The sequence below is a fragment of the Martes martes genome (assembly GCF_963455335.1).
Source record: "Martes martes genome assembly, chromosome: 7".
Classification (NCBI taxonomy): domain Eukaryota; kingdom Metazoa; phylum Chordata; class Mammalia; order Carnivora; family Mustelidae; genus Martes; species Martes martes.
In genome coordinates this window covers 50,866,333-50,883,229 of record NC_137894.1, presented here as the reverse complement: position 1 = coordinate 50,883,229, position 16,897 = coordinate 50,866,333, and the positions used below count along the sequence as shown (strand labels likewise).

General features: G+C 38.1%; 1 protein-coding gene across 1 annotated transcript; it reads left to right on the top strand.

The window, feature by feature from the left end:
* Window positions 1–5,350: 5,350 nt before the first annotated feature.
* On the top strand, window positions 5,351–6,277 carry LOC308346820 (olfactory receptor 11G2-like; the record flags this gene model as incomplete). Its single annotated transcript, XM_080809868.1, has 1 exon — window positions 5,351–6,277. One exon carries the CDS (start codon window positions 5,351–5,353, stop codon window positions 6,275–6,277), a length of 927 nt encoding a protein of 308 aa, XP_080665994.1.
* Between the last annotated feature and the right edge of the window lie 10,620 nt (window positions 6,278–16,897).

The window sequence follows — 16,897 nt, the reverse complement described above, 5'->3', positions numbered from 1 at the left end:
CCCTTCACTTTGCTTCAGGTACATATTATATAGTTAACAATTCCTAAAGCATTTTTGTGTGAGGACCTAGATAAGGCTCTTCCACAGGTTATCTCAGAGTCCCCCACCCCTTAGTGAAAGTGTTACTCTGCCCATTTTGCAGATGAAAAGACTGGGAAATGGTATTACATAACTGACTTGACAAAGTTCATATAGTTGGTAAAATATGATTTGTAATTCAAACCCTAGGCTCCTGACTCCAAATACTTTGCTTTTCTACTAGGCTTAACTACCAATCACTTCTCATAAATGAGAACACTGTTCCTATTTTCAAGTGCTTTGCAGAAATGGGACAGGTGTGGTAATCTGTCCAAACCAAATGAAGTAAAAGGATGTGCTGTTAAGAGAGTAGGCCAATAGTACTTCCATACCATCCTGTCTTCTCAGACCTGCCTTAGGAAACAAGGTGAAATATCAGAGAAACATCTTTCTCTCATCTGAAAGCTCAGGCCTTGGCTGTCCTAGATTGGGTCTACCCAACCTTTCCAAGATATAATGAAGGTGAGAGTGTAGTTTATTTTGTCTGACTTCTTAATTAACTCAGTCTATGCATCCTGAATACCTACCACAGCTTTGGCAGCACTGTATCCATATATGCACTACATCTACATAGCACTTTCTAAAACTGAGTCTGGAGAATCTTCCTGCCATTGTCCAAAGCCCCATACCAGGTAAACACTGCCACTCTCTGTACAGAGAGGCCAACTAATAAAAGGTGAGTAAGAATGCGGTCTTGTTAGAAATACCTTTTTTTCACCCACTGTCAATTTAGTTAGGTCAAGCATGAAATCGTGATGACACACAGATTCTCATTTTTCACACACTTCTTGTTTTCTAGGGCAACTCTGTCAGGCACTCAACACGGGAGAATTGCCCTGAAAGATAGTTGGCCTGGATCTTTTGGTTTTCATATATAAGCAACAACCTATCCAAGTGATGTTTTATCTGAGACATAAATGTGACTAAAATATCGCCTGTAGATCTATAAAGTCTCCAGAGCATATGCACTTTTGCTGTACTTGGAATGAGAGTAAGCATTTTATAGTTAAAAGTGATAAAAATCATATGCTGCTACTCCCTTTTCATATAAAGCATTTTATAATTAAAAGTGATAAAACTCATATGCTACTACTTCCTTTTCATATAAAGAAATCAAAGCTTATAAAGATTAAAAAAAGAAAACAAAACAGAAACACCCACTAGAGCCACTGAGCAACTCCGTCGCCGCACTGAATCTAGAATTTCCATCCCACTCTTTCCTACTTCAACATCCAAAAGCTGTGGGACCACAACCATCTTTAGCAGTCAGACAGGAAACCTCTGGGTTTGGGTTCAACATGCCCTACGATCCAGAACATTCCATCTTGCATTGCTTTTTTTGAATGGAATTCCTCTCAAGTATGGGCCAATGCTCTGTAGTCCCAGGTCATTTGGAGTCTTTCTTTACATTTCATTTCCTAAAATTTCATCTCACAGGATTTTTGAAGTTCAAATGAAGTAATTCATAAATATTTATGTATCTATCACCTAGCTATATTCTCTGTAACAATGTAGATAATTTCTTTGACAAATATTTACAAAATACTATTTTCTTCAGACTGTCCTGGGCACTGGGGATGAAGAATGAACTTGAAGGACAAAAACAAAGAGCCTGAGTCGGGAAAGTATTCACTTCTAGAAACTAGAAGGCGGCCAATGTTGTATTTCTGAACTATCATGTGCACATATACATGTGTGCATGTGTGTCAGAGACAAAGAGATAAGGGCAAATCCTGATAGCTTTTTTAATTCATTTTTGTAATTTAATGGAAAGCTGTCCTAACAGATCTGCTAAGCAGAGCAGGTAGATTCCAACAGCTGTCCCCTCTTTTTCTTAAAAGGTCATTATTGTTGGACCAAGTTGCCATCATTCCACAATCAAATGGATGGTCCCTGCCTTCCTGCTTGTAAATACGAAAGAGCAGGAGTCAGTAAACTATAAAAAATGGAACAAATCTGGTCTGCTGTCTGTTTTTGTATGACCAATAGACTAAGAATTCTTACATTTTTAACTTAAATGTTAAAATCAATATGTAAGTAACATTCTGTGACACATGAAAGTTACATGAAATCCAAATTTCAGTGGACATAAATAACATCTTATTGGAATACAGCCATGTGCATTCAGTTAGATAATGTTTGTAGCTGCTTTCACACAACAGCAAAGGTGAGTAGTTGTGACAGAGACTACATGGCCTGCAAGCCAAAAAATTTTTTTAAGATTTTTATTTATTTATTTATTTGAGAGACAGGAAGAGCACAGAGGGAGAGTGAGAGGGAGAAGAAGACTCCCTGCTAAGTAGAGAGTCCGACATGGGGCTTGATCCCAGGACTCTAGGATCATGACCTGAGCCTAAGGCAGACACTTAACTGACTGAGCCACCCAAATGCCCCTACAACCCAAAATTTTTAAGACAAAATTTTCTGGCCCTTGGTGTAAAGCATTACAGAAATGGGTCCATCTCTACTGAAATGCTGGCTAGTGTGGGTATAATTCAAATATGTACACCTCCCAATGAGATCAGTGCAGAGAAGGGCACATTCTGCAACCCCTCTGCTTGTTGAACCCTATTTTATATCTGAAGCCCTTATGTGTTCACCTCCTTTGCACAACCGTGTATGTTGGGGGAGGGGGGGCATGTGTGTATGAGAGACAAAGAAAGTATGTATGTGTGTGTTTGATTAACAGAATCATGAGATGAAGTTAGAAATATTAAGCAGGGTCAAATCAAAGACCCTGGTGTGGAGATTTTATTTACTGTAAGTGCTTTGGGAAGTTAATTGAAATCACATGCAAGAACAAGGACTGATCTGATTTTCCTTTTTTAAATAGTCACTCTGGCTGTGGCATGGATAGCAGGTTGTAGATGGGAAGGGTGGAAGCAGGAAGCAATCAGAACAGCATCCCAGTGGTCCAGCAGAGAAAAGATGACAGCTTAAGCTACAGAGAAGTAGGTGGACCAGAGACTTATTTTGGAGACAAATGAACAGAAAGTTTTGACGAATGAGATGTGAGGGTAAGAGAAAGGGAAGAAATACCACACTGAAATAAGTTCTATGGCGGGGAGGGGGGAAATTCTTAAACATTTAATCCAAGGGCCAATTATTAGATTGTTTAGCAGATGTTTACTCCTAAAATGGAATTTCACAAATACCAGCAATACAACCCTGGTCAAAAATACTAATCATTATTAGTAACCCTTGTTTTTAATTGCTCATAATTAAGTTACCTTCCTCTGAATTAGCGCTAGACTTATAGACTTTATCTTTTTTTAGAATCCATCAAGGACTTTACACATAGCAAAATCTTTCCCATGTCCCTGTTTTAATTCTTTAGCAATCAGCAGTCTCATGTGATTCCAATGTAACTTTGAAAACACTGCAGGGCATGCTGCAAAAAAAGGCTAACTGCTTAATGTCCTTAATCATGAACAAAGCTGGTACAGAGCGACTTCAAAAAAATAATACATTCTTCTGTTGTCTGCTTCCAACTACCCTTTTTAAAAGGTAAATGTGTGGTCTCGGAAATTTATTAGGCCCCTACACAAATGAGTTTAAAAGCAGAAAAGGAAAAGACATCTAGGAAATGGAAGTTCATAGTGCAGGTACCAAAAGAATCTAGCTCACTTTTCCTCCACCAAGACCAGAGTCCATTAAACCCTATTCCAGTTTATACATGCTAAATAGAGTCAGGCAGATCTGTGGAGATTTAACAGCCCCAAGAATCCCCCACAGAATCAGGGGATCCTTAGTTTCAAATGACCCAGAAAGGGTTTTAAAAGAATATTATTATGTTGTAACTGTCCCAGTCTTACCCTGCCTTACCCCCCTTTACACAAATGTTCTTCCTCCAGTGAAACTCTTTAAGCCCCCAAACCTAATACTTGAGATGGAGTATCAGCTGGTTGTTGTCACTTTTTGCTCTTGGTCCTACAGTTTTCTCAGAACTCGATTACTCACTATAAGAAATTATTAGACTCCCTGGGTACCTGTGCCAATTTTCAAAAAGCAAAATATGGACTTAACATAAAATGAGGGGTGGGGGACACAGATTTTCTGTTGCTTATTTATACATTTATTTACAGAGGGTTCTAATTGATTCCAAGGCCTGAGTACATAATTGCTTAACAAAGTTATTCTAACTCATTTAGAACAAAAGAAAAGCATTGTATGTAATATTCAACCTTTAAAAGCCACTCTGCCTTGAGATCATCCTAAGGAGTTACCGAGGGATGGAGTAAAGTTTTAGCTTTGCATCCCCTACAAATCCACCACTATTTGGAATTCCATATTATTAATAATTACCATAGTATATATTGTTGGAATAGAATTATAACTATAAACTAGGCAAATTCATATCTCTTTTTTAGGTAAACACAGACCTGTTTCTACATGGCCCATTAATAATTCTCTCACCTTGGTCAACCATGGATGGCTACAATTGCTATTTTAACACAACAGAAACTAAACCTAATTCTCTCCAGTTGGCTTGGCTGTTTTACACATAAAATTGGTGTGTAATATTATCAAATTAAGGTAATCATTTAGTATTAAATGAGGCCAATTTCAAAAATCATGTAAAAGAAGTCATTCAAAAAAGTTCCAAGTTTATGTTACATAATAAAGAGTTTGATGCAACTTCTGCCACAACCACAAATGATGTCACCACTTCTGAAAATGGAAAAAATTCCACTTTTGTGAGAATAGGTAGGTAAACAGAAACTCTATTAAATATAAGGTCTAATCTAATCTTAAAACACCTCTACAACACTCTCCTTCAAGACCTTATCAATTCTAACCAGAGTTATCTTGAGTCCACAATGAAAATGTTCACTTATTTGTGGAGCATAACAAATAACATGGAGGACATAGGGAGATGGAGAGGAGATGGAAGTTGAGGGAAATTGGAAGGGGAGATGAACCATGAGAGACTATGGACTCTGAAAAACAATCTGAGGGTTTTGAAGGGGCGGGGGGGGTGGGAGGTTGGGGGAGCCAGGTGGTGGGTATTAAGGAGCACATGTATTGCATGGAGCACTGGGTGTGGTGCAAAAACAATGAATTCTGTTATGCTGAAAAGAAATTTTAAAAAAAATGTCAGTGAGAATAAAAAGTAACCCAGGTCAATATTTTGTTTTCAAAGAAAAAAAGTAACTATAAACATAGAGTTCTCTATTTTCTTTCCCAAGATGTTTTAAATAAACTCTGGGTCCTCATCTGTCTTTACACTGTCATTCAATAATTTGACGGTCTTTTCGCAGTTCCCAGACACATGATAATCTCCAACAGCTCCAGCACCATCGCTGGTTTCATCCTTCTGGGCTTCCTTTGCCCCAGGGAAGGGCAGATCCTCCTCTTTCTGGTCTTCTCTGTTGTCTACCTCCTGACCCTCATGGGCAATGGGTCTATCATCTGTGCCGTGCGCTGGGATCAGAGACTCCATACTCCCATGTACATCTTGCTCGCCAACTTCTCCTTCCTAGAGATCTGCTATGTCACCTCCACTGTCCCCAACATGTTGGCCAACTTCCTCTCTGACACCAAGGTCATTTCCTTCTCTGGATGCTTTCTCCAGTTTTATTTTTTCTTCTCCTTGGGTTCTACAGAATGCTTTTTCTTGGCTATTATGGCATTTGATCGATATCTTGCCATCTGCCGACCTCTGCACTATCCAACCATGATGACAAGAGATCTCTGCACCAATCTTGTGGTCAGTTGCTGGATACTTGGTTTCTTCTGGTTCTTGATTCCCATCGTCATCATCTCCCAAATGTCGTTCTGCGGATCCAGGATCATTGACCACTTTTTGTGTGATCCAGGTCCTCTTCTAGCACTCATGTGCAAAAAAGCTCCCGTGATAGAGCTTGTCTTCTCCACTTTAAGTCCTCTGCCCCTCATCATTCCCTTTCTCTTCATCATGGGGTCCTATGCTCTGGTCCTAAGAGCAGTACTGAAAATCCCTTCAGCAGCTGGGAAAAGAAAGGCTTTCTCCACCTGTGGGTCTCATCTGGCTGTGGTTTCACTGTTCTATGGCTCAGTACTTGTCATGTATGGAAGCCCAACATCTGAGCATGATGCTGGAACACAAAAGATTGTGACTCTGTTTTATTCTGTTGTGACCCCACTCCTTAATCCTGTGATACATAGTCTTAGGAACAAAGATATGAAAAATGCCCTGCAGAAACTTCTGGGAATATAAAAAGTGTTAATCAAAATGGCTTTTGAGAAATTAGAGCTCAATATTACATTTAACTTATTTACAAAAATTGTATTTAACTTATCTTCAGGTTAAAAAAGTTAGTTTCTCCAACGAATACTGTTACGCTGAAAAGAACTAAAAAATTTAAAAAAAAGAAAACAAAACAAAAGTGACCACTTAAAAAAAAGTTAGTTTCTTTTTTAATTTGAGTATAATTGACACACAATATTACACTAGTTTCAGGTATACAACTTAGCAATTTGGCAAGCTTACACATTATGCTACATTCACCACTATATAGCTACCATCTGTCTCATTATATAGCTATTACATTATCATTGATTGCATTCCTTATGCTCTGGTTTTTTATTCATGTGACTTAATACATAATTGGAAACTTGTATGTCCCCTTCCTTTTCACCCATTTTGCCCAACCCACACTGCTCCCCACTGGCAACCATTAGTTTGTTCTCTATAAGTTCGGTTCTTCTTTTTGTTTATTCATTTTTTAAATACCATTTACAAGTGGAATCCTATGGCATTTTGTCTTTCTCTGACATATTTCACTTAGCAAAATACCCTCTAGGTCCATCCATGTTGTCTCAAAGGGCAAGCTCTCACCCTTTTCTGTGGCTGTGCAATATTCCATTGTGCATATTTTCCTTATCCATTTGTCTGTGGCTGGTCACTGTGTTGCTTCCATGTCTTAGTTGTTGTAAATAATGGGGCAATAAACACAGGGATGTGCACATCTTTTTGAGTTAGTGTTTTTGTTTCCCCTGGTTAAATATTCAGTAGTGGAATTACTGGATCATATGGTATTTCTATTTTTAATTTTTTGAGGAGCCTCCATACTCTTTTCCACAGTGGGTGCACCACTTTGCATTCCTGCCAACAGTGCATGAGGGTTCCTTTTCCTTCACATCCTTGCCAACACTTCTTGTTTCTTGTGTTTTTTATTTTAGCCATTCTGACAGATGTGAGGTGATATCTCATTGTGGTTTTTGACTTACACTGTTCTTGATGATTAGAGATGTTGAAAATTTAAAAAATAATTTAAAAAACTACTTTTTTCCAAAAATTATTCACCATAGTACTGACCAAAAACCTTAAGCATGTGTCTGTTGTTTACTTCTTACCCTGGTTCTTGATCATTTGTCCTGTTTGTTACCATGCAATTTTTTAAATTGAAGCTAAATATTTTATTTCAAAACTTGTGAAGACAGCAGGTGTAGTAAATCAACAAAAGTTAAGTTTTCTTGTAGCAGTAGAGAAAGTAGAGGCAGATCATTTTGATTTCACTTAAAGACTATAATTTAAGTATAAAAATAGGCTAGGTTAGTTTTGCCTTTATTCCTGAAATATGACTCATACTCCAAGAATAGTCCTCTGAGTCTCATCTGCAAGCCTGGACTGTTTTCAGGGTCCCTCCACTTTAGTGCACCCTAGTTTCCTATTTCTGCACTCCTTGAACGCCATGCTCCTGAAAGCTCTGCTCAGCTCTTTAGACTCCCAGTTTTGCTTTCTGCTAGATTTCTTGAAATCTCATCTTGCACATGAATGGACTAGAAATCAACAAATGCCTGAAAGGGATATTGCATCATATTTTGAGACTCACTTCTCTGTGGTTCTCCTCTCTCCAGGATTTGTTGCTCAAACTCCAGCTTCTCTAGAGGCCACAAACACCAAAGTCTTTATATTCTCCTATCAGTGATACTACTGCTTTCTGATGAGACTTTATTCCTCCTTTCTCCCATTCTTTCCCACATGCCTCCATATCCCCATATTGCCCATACCCAGTGAACTGTCAAACATTCTCAGGAAAACACCACTCAAGGTGAATGTAGAACTCCTTTCCTTGTCCCTCCCTTATTGGAACTGTAACCCCTGAAGTCACCTGTGTTGACCGTTTTCCAGAGCCTTCAAATGATGCTGTTAGGTATTCTGTCCAGATTCTATGGTTACTTCCAGAGGAAAGGTTAGTTTAATACAAGCTGCTTAGTCAGGACAAAACCAGAAATTCTTTTCTATTACTTCTGGTGCATCTAAATTCCACATGGTCTCACTTCCTTCACTTTCCTAAGATGACCCTATAGCAAAATCATGCAAAAATGCAGAGACAAGTGGATATAGGGACTGGCATAAACACAGGTTTGGGATACAGACTTGCTTTTCTTCTTATTGCAAGCAGCTCCAGATTCCAAGGAGAAGTCGGGGTGGGGTAGTCCTGCTTACATTAAAATAAGTGGTAAAATCAGAGAGGGAGACAAACCATGAGAGACTGTGGACTCTGAGAGACAAACTGAGGGTTTGGGGGGAAGGGGTGAGCCTGGTGATGGGTATTGTGGAGGGCATGTATTGCATGGAGCACTGGGTGTGGTGCATAAACAATGAATTTTGGAACACTGAAAAAAATTAAATTAAATTAAATTAAAAAAATAAATAAATGAGCGGTAATGCCAGAACCACGGAGAACAGATTCAGGCTTTTTTTTTTTCCTCTTTCCCTGTATAGGAGGCACTCAGCAATTGTAGATCAGTAAATACATTTACCCAGGAGTTATATTAGTCCCTTGAACTAGTTCTCCTTGAACTCCCTCCTAGGTCTTAAATGAAAGGTCATCTTAATACTGAAATGTCTCTAGCAATTCAAAGACCTGATCTGCAAATGAAAAAAATAAAGGTTGGGAATCAGGAGTGGTATGTTGATGTTTAATGGTAAAACACAAAAATTTTCTATCCACCACCCATTTCACTAGCCCAAGTAGCTTTTTTGCTACAAACTAATACTGTATTTCTATCTTTAGTACATTTCAATTATTTTCCCATCAATAATTTAGTAAGTCTCAATCATCTGGCAGTTAAACAATATTTGTTTCCTTAATATACATAAAACTGTATGAACAGGAGAACAGAACAATATCCTAATAGGAAAATAAGCAAAAGGATATAGACAACATGCAGAAAATATTCTTAAACTTATAAAAAGAGCACTAATTCATTCAAAAAAAGATACAAGTAAAATAAGCCTATAATGTTATCTCATTTTTAACCCACAGGAGTAACAAAGATCAAGCATTTTGATAACCACTGTGTGGTTGAGGATAGTGAAATGACTTCCCTCACGCTTGTAGGAGAATAAATTTTACAAGCTCTATACAGGACAATTAGGCAACTTTGATCAAAATTTAGAAGACATACACCCTGTAAGCCAGCAATCCAATTTCTAAGGTGCTCGGTGTACAGATATTCTCACACATATAGGAAATGATGAAAGTATAGGAATATTCATTCCAATATTGCTATAATAGCAAAATATTGAGGAAAATGTCAGTTCCTATTAATAGAAGACTAGTTAAATAAGCTATGATTCAATCATACAATGGAATATTGTCTTCAGTCTTATAGAATGTGAAGTAGTTTCATATGTAACATTATACATATATATATATATATCTCCAAGATATATTTTATCTTGGGACTTATTATTATTTCTGAAGGATAGCTGACATCCCAGATATACTCTTGAGTGAAGAAAACAAGGCGGGTAGCTGAGTGTAACTATCTTTCATGTAAATGTATAGACTATCTCCTGAAAGAGATCCCAAAACTGGTAACAGGGGTTGCTTCAGGGGAGGAGAATTTGGTGTCTGAGGAACAAGAGAGTGAAGGAGGTATTTACTTCATAACTTCTTTTGAACTCTTTAAATTCTTTGGTATATGCCTGTGTTATTTATTTAAAAATAAATTTAAAAATTTACTTAAATTCTATTATTAAATATTATATATTATTTATTTAAAATTTATTTAATTCATTCAAATAATATAATTTAAGACATACAAATGGCTACCAGATATATGAAAAAATGTTTATCATCACTAGCCATCAGGGAGATTCAAATCAAAACCACATTGAGATACCACCTTACACCAGTTAGAATGGCCAAAATTAGCAAGACAGGAAACAACGTGTGTTGGAGAGGATGTGGAGAAAGGGGAACCCTCTTACACTGTTGGTGGGAATGCAAGTTGGTGCAGCCAATTTGGAGAACAGTGTGGAGATTCCTCAAGAAATTAAAAATAGAGCTTCCCTATGACCCTGCAATTGCACTACTGGGTATTTACCCCAAAGATACAGATGTAGTGAAAAGAAGGGCCATCTCTACCCCAATGTTTATAGCAGCAATGGCCATGGTTGCCAAACTGTGGAAAGGACCAAGATGCCCTTCAACGGATGAATGGATAAGGAAGATGTGGTCCATATACACTATGGAGTATTATGCCTCCATCAGAAAGGACGAATACCCAACTTTTGTATCAACATGGACGGGACTGGAAGAGATTATGCTGAGTGAAATAAGTCAAACAGAGAGAGTCAATTATCATATGGTTTCACTTATTTGTGGAGCATAACAAATAACATGGGGGATATAGGGAGATGGAGAGGAGAAGGGAGTTGGGGGAAATTGGAAAGGAAGATGAACCATGAGAGACTATGGACTCTGAAAAACAACCTGAGGGTTTTGAAGGGGCAGGGGGTGGGAGGTTGGGGGAGCCTGGTGGTGGGTATTATGGAGGGCATGGATTGCATGGAGCACTGGGTGTGGTGCAAAAACAATGAATTCTGTTATGCTGAAAAGAAATTAATAAAAAAATTTAAATAAATAATAATACAGTTGTTTTTAAACAAAAAATAACTTTCAGAGGAATTTTCTAATAATTAGATCTAGAAAATCATTCCCCCAATACCCCCTCAACAACTCTAGGAGTGAGTCCATAGGAGCCTATTCATGTATTAAAAAGTAGAAGTTAGCTCCAAAGAACATCTTCACATTTTTTCACTGACTTTTTGGCACTTCACAGAAAATATGAGACATGTTTTTTTCCTCTTAGAGCTTCTACAAATATACTGTGACAAACTGTAACTACTGTATCATATTTATATTTAGGTCCCTCCCATTGTTCAACTATATACTCTTGTTTTTGTTGTTGAGCACCTACAATACCAGCTATTGAACCAGGAAATAAATTTGATACAAAAGTACCTAAGAGACATTTTATTTCCATCATAGGGCTCACAGTGTCATAGTAGAGATGCATAATAAAATTGCAAGTGTTTTCTTTTTGTTAAGCGGTACAAGTGCAATAATGGGGGAAAGAATAATACTATTAAAGATCATAAGAAGTAGCATGTGTGCAAACATGGATTTGTGTCATGTAAAAGAATTAAGGCATAGCTAATCATAGGGCATTTTCTTTTCATAAGTACACCTCAGGTTACAAAACAAAAGTGCTTCTAATAAAAGGCATCCATACTGGTAAGGATGAAGATAAACTGTCACTATTTGCAGATGACATGATACAATGCACTGAAAACCCTAAAGACTCCACCAAAAAATTATTAGAATAAATGAATTCAGTAAATTTTCAGGACACAGAACTAATACTGAGGAAACTATTGTGTTTCTATATACTAATAATGAAGTAATAGAAATATTAAGAAAACAATCCCACTTACAGTGACACCAAAAGGAACAAAATACCTAGAGTTAAACATCACTAAGGAGGTGAAAGACCTGTACTTTGAAAATTATAAAACATTCATGAAAGATATTGAAAATGACACATATAAATGGAAAGATAGGGGCACCTAGGTGGCTCAGTTAGGCATCTGCCTTCAGCTCAGGTCATGATCCCAGGTTCCTGGGATCAAGTCCTACATCAGGCTCCCTTCTCGGTGGGGAGACTGCTTCTCCCTCTGTCTGCTGCTGCCCTGCTTGTGCTCACTCTCTTTCTCTCTCTCTCTCTCTGACAAATAAATAAAAATTGATTTTTTTAAAAAATAAACAAAAAAATAAATGGAGAGATATTCCATCCTCACGTTTTGGAAGAACTGATATTGTTAAAATGTCCATACTACCCAAAGCAATCTGTAAATTCAATCTCTATCAAAATACCAACAGCATTTTTCACAGAACTAGAAAAAATAATCCTGAAGTTTGTAAGGAATCACAGAAAGACTCCAAATACTAAAAGCAATCCTAAGAAAGAAAAACAAAGCTGGAGGTATCACAATTCCTGACTTCAAGATAGAGCATAAAGCTGTAGTAATCAAAACATTATGGTCCTGGGGGAGGAAGCAAGATGGCGGAGGAGTAGCATACTGAAATATCATTAGGTCCCAGGAGTTCAGCTTCATAGTGACCAAACCATTCCAAACAGCTACAAACCTGACAGGAGATAGAAGAGAAGAAGAGCAGCAATTCTAGGAATGGAAAATTGACCACTTTCTGGAAGGTAGGACATGCAGAGAAGTGAATCTGAAGCTATGGGAAGGTAGACCGTGGGGGGAGGGGCTGGCTAGTGGCAAGCAGTGGAGCTGCAGAGCATAAAATCAGAACTTTTAGAAGTCTGCTGCACTGAGGGATGTTGCTCCAGAGGCTATGTAGGGGGTGGAGTCCTCATGGGGACAGTGTGGTCGCAGGACCCACAGGGTCACAGGAAGACCAGGTGTGTCTGAGTGTGGCAGAGACCCCAGGTATCAAAGCAGGGAAGGCAGCTACAGAGACAGAGCCAAGGAGTGAGCCCTCAGCTCGGGGTTACCTTAAACCATGATCCAAGTCACAGTCAGACCACAGGTCTTCGAGCAGGAACCCCACAGGTGGCAGATCCGGGGAGACTCACCTTCTTCCTCCAGAAGAAGCAGTGCAGGAATGTGCAGCAGAAATCTGCTGGGTTTGGAGATTCCAAACGGGACTGTGCACCAGAGATAGAAACGCTCGGTCACAGGTCGGGTGAGCATGGAGTGTAGCTAGAGACCAGGATGGGAGGGATTGACTGCTATTCTCTGAGGGCACACTGAGAAGTGGGGCCCTGAGCTCTTGGTTTCTCCAGGCTGGAGATTGAGAGGCTGCCATCATCATTCCTGTCCCCCAAAGCTCTACGGAAAGCATTCAGGGAACAAAAGCTCCTGAGAGCAAGCCAGAGCAGATTACTTAGCCTGTCCCCTGGAAAGGGTGGTGCAATTCCGCCTCAGGCAAAGACATTTGAGAACCGCTGCAACAGGACCCTCTCCCAGAAGATCAGCAAGAACATCAAGCCAAGACCAAGCTCACCTATCAACAAGAATTGTGGGAAAGCAACACATAGAATTCATGGCTTTTTTCCCACGACCCTTTAGTCTTGCAAAATTAAATTTTTTAAATTTTATTTTGTTCTTATTCTATTTTTTTAACTTTTCCTCTTTACTCTTTTAACATTTTTTAACTATTTTATCTCAAAAATACCTTTTTAAAAAATCTTTTTTTTTCTTTTTTTTTCAAAGACTTTTATTTATTTATTTGACAGAGAGAGAGAGAGATCACAAGTAGGTAGAGAGGGGTGGAGAGGAAGCAGGCTCCCTGCTGAGCAGAGAGCCTGATGTGGGGCTCGATCCCAGGACCCTGAGATCATGACCTGAGCTGAAGGCAGAGGCTTAACCCACTGAGCCACCCAGGCACCCCTAAAAAAATCTTCTTAAATTTTCATTGTTAATAGTCATATTTTATCCCTTCATTATATTTAACCTTATTTTTTGTAAACATATAGGTTTTTTTTAAACATTGGGATAAAATCTCTTTTAATAGATCAAAATATAGCCTAAATCTTGTACATGGCTGTGTTCTAGTCTCCAGCCTAATCACATTCTCTCCTTTTTTTTCACTTCTTTTTCCAACCAACTTATCAATTCCTTTTTAAAAATCTTTTTTTTAACTTAAATCTTTACAGTCATATTCCATCCCTTCATCGTGTTTACCCTTGTTTGTGTGTGTGTGTGTGTGTGCGTGTATGTATGTGTGTGTGTGTGTATATATACATATATATATGTTTTTTTTTTCTTTAAAATGATGGGAGATAGTTTCCTATAAGAGACCAGAATACACCCAAAATCAAGTGGATGGCTCTCTTCTATTCAACAGGCTCTCTTCTATTTTTTCCCCCTTTCTTTGCTCCCCAAATTCGGGTCCCCTTCGATTTGGTTAGCATATATTTTTCTGGGGTCTTTGCCACCCTTTTAGTATTTTATTCTCCCATTCATATATTCTTATCTGGATAAAATGACAAGGCAGAAAAACTCACCACAAGAAAAGAACAAGAAGCAGTAATGATGGCTAGGGACATAATCAATATGGACATTGGTAATATGTCAGAACTAAAGTTCAGAATGATAATTATCAAGGTACTAGCTGGGCTCAAAAAAGGCATGGAAAATATTAGAGAATCCCTTTCTGGAGAAATAAAAGAACTAAAATCTAACCAAGTTGAAATCAAAAAAGCTATTAATGAGGCACAATCAAGAATGGAGTCTCTTACTGCTAGAAAAATGAGGCAGAAGAGAGAATTAGTGATATAGAAGACCAAATGATTGAGAATAAAGAAGCTGAGCAAAAGAGAGACAAACAACTACTGGACCACAAGGGGAGAATTTGAGAGATAAGTGATCCCATAAAATGAAACAATATTAGAATATTTGGGATCCCAGAAGAAGAAGGGGGGGGTACTGAAGGTATATTGAAGCAAATTACAGTAGAGCATTTCCCTAATATGGCAAAGGGAACAAACATCAAAATCCAGGAGGCACAAAGAACCCCCTCAAAATCAATAAAAATAGGTCCACACCCCGTCATCTAATCGTAAAACTCACAGTCTTAGTGACAAGAAGAAAATACTGAAAGCAGCTCAGGACAAGAAGTCTATAACATAAAATGGTAGATACATTAGATTGTCATCAGACTTATCCACAGAGACCTGGCAGACCAGAAGGAGCTGACCTGATATATAAATGTGAAAAATATGCAGCCAAGATTAGTATATCCAGCTAGGCTATTATTGAAAATAGAAGGAGAGAGAAAAAGCTTCCAGGACAAACAAAAACTAAAAGCGTTTGTAAACACCAAACCAGCTCTACAGGAAATACTGAAAAGGGTCCTCTAAGTAAAGAGAGAACCTAAAAGCAGTAGACCAGAAAGGAACAGAAACAATATACAGTAACAGTCACCTTACAGGCACTACAATGGCACTAAATTCGTATTGTACAATAGTTACCCAGAATGTAAATGGCCTAAATGTCCCAATCAAAAGACACAGGCTATCAGAATGGATAAAAAAACAAGAACCATCAATATGCTGCCTACAAGAAACTCATTTTAGACCCAAAGACACCTCCAGATTTAAAGTGAGGGGGTGGAAAACCATTTACCATGCTAATGGACATAAAAAGAAAGATGGGGTGGCAATCTTTATATCAGATCAATTAGATTAAGCCAGAGACTATAATAAGAGATGAGGAAGGGCGCTATATCATACTCAAAGGGTCTGTCCAACAAGAAGATCTAACAATTTTAAATATCTCTGCCCCAACATAGGAGCAGCCAATTATATAAACCAATTAAAAATGAAATCAAAGGAACACATCAAAAATAATACAATAATAGTAGGGGACTTTAACACCCACCTCAATGAAATGGACAGATCATCCAAGCAAAAGATAAACAAGGAAATAAAGGCTTTAAAAGACACACTGGACCAGACATCACAGATATATTCAGAACACTCCATCCCAAAGCAACAGAATATGCATTCTTCTCTAGTGCACATGGAACATTCTCCAGAACAGATCACACCCTGGGTCACAAATCAGGTCTTGACCGGTACCAAAAGATTGGGATCATTCCCTGAATATTTTCACACCACAATGCTCTGAAGCTAGAACTCAATCAAAGAGGAAAGTTGGAAAGAACTCAAATACATGGAGGCTAAAGAGCATCCTACTAAAGAATGAATGGGTCAACCAGGAAATCAAAGAAGAATTTAAAATATTCATGGAAACAAATAACAATGAAAACACCACTGTTCAAAATCTTTGGGACACAGCAAAGGCAATCCTGAGAGGAAAATATATAGTGATACAAGCCATTCTCAAGAAGCAAGGTCTCAAGTACACAATCTAACCCTACACCTAATGGACCTAGAGAAAGAAGAGCAAAGAAGGCCTAAACTCAGCAGGAGAAGAGAAATCAATGAAATAGAAACCAAAGAACAGTAGAACACATCAATAAAACTAGGAGCTGGTCCTTTGAAAAAATTAATAAGATTGATAAACCCCTGGCCAGACTTATCAAAAAGAGAAAGGGCCCAAATTAATAAAATCATGAATGAAAGAGGAGCGATCACAACGAACACTAAAGAAATAGAAACAATTATAAGAACAAATTATGAGCAACTATATGCCAGCAAATTTAACAATCTGGAAGAAATGGATGCATTCCTAGAGACATACAAACTACCAAAACTGAACCAGGAAAAAATAGAAAACCTGAAAAGATCCATAACTAGTAAGGAGATTGAAGCAGTCATCAAAAATCTCCCAACAAGAGTCTATAGTCAGACGGCTTCCCAGGGGAATTTTACCAAACATTTAAAGAAGAATTAATTCCTATTCTCCTGAAACTGTTCAAAAAAATAGAAATGGAAGGAAAACTGTCAAACTCATTTTATGAGGCCAACATTACCTTGATCCCAAAACCAAAGACCCCATCAAAAAATAGAATTACAGACAATATCCTTGATGAACACAGATGCA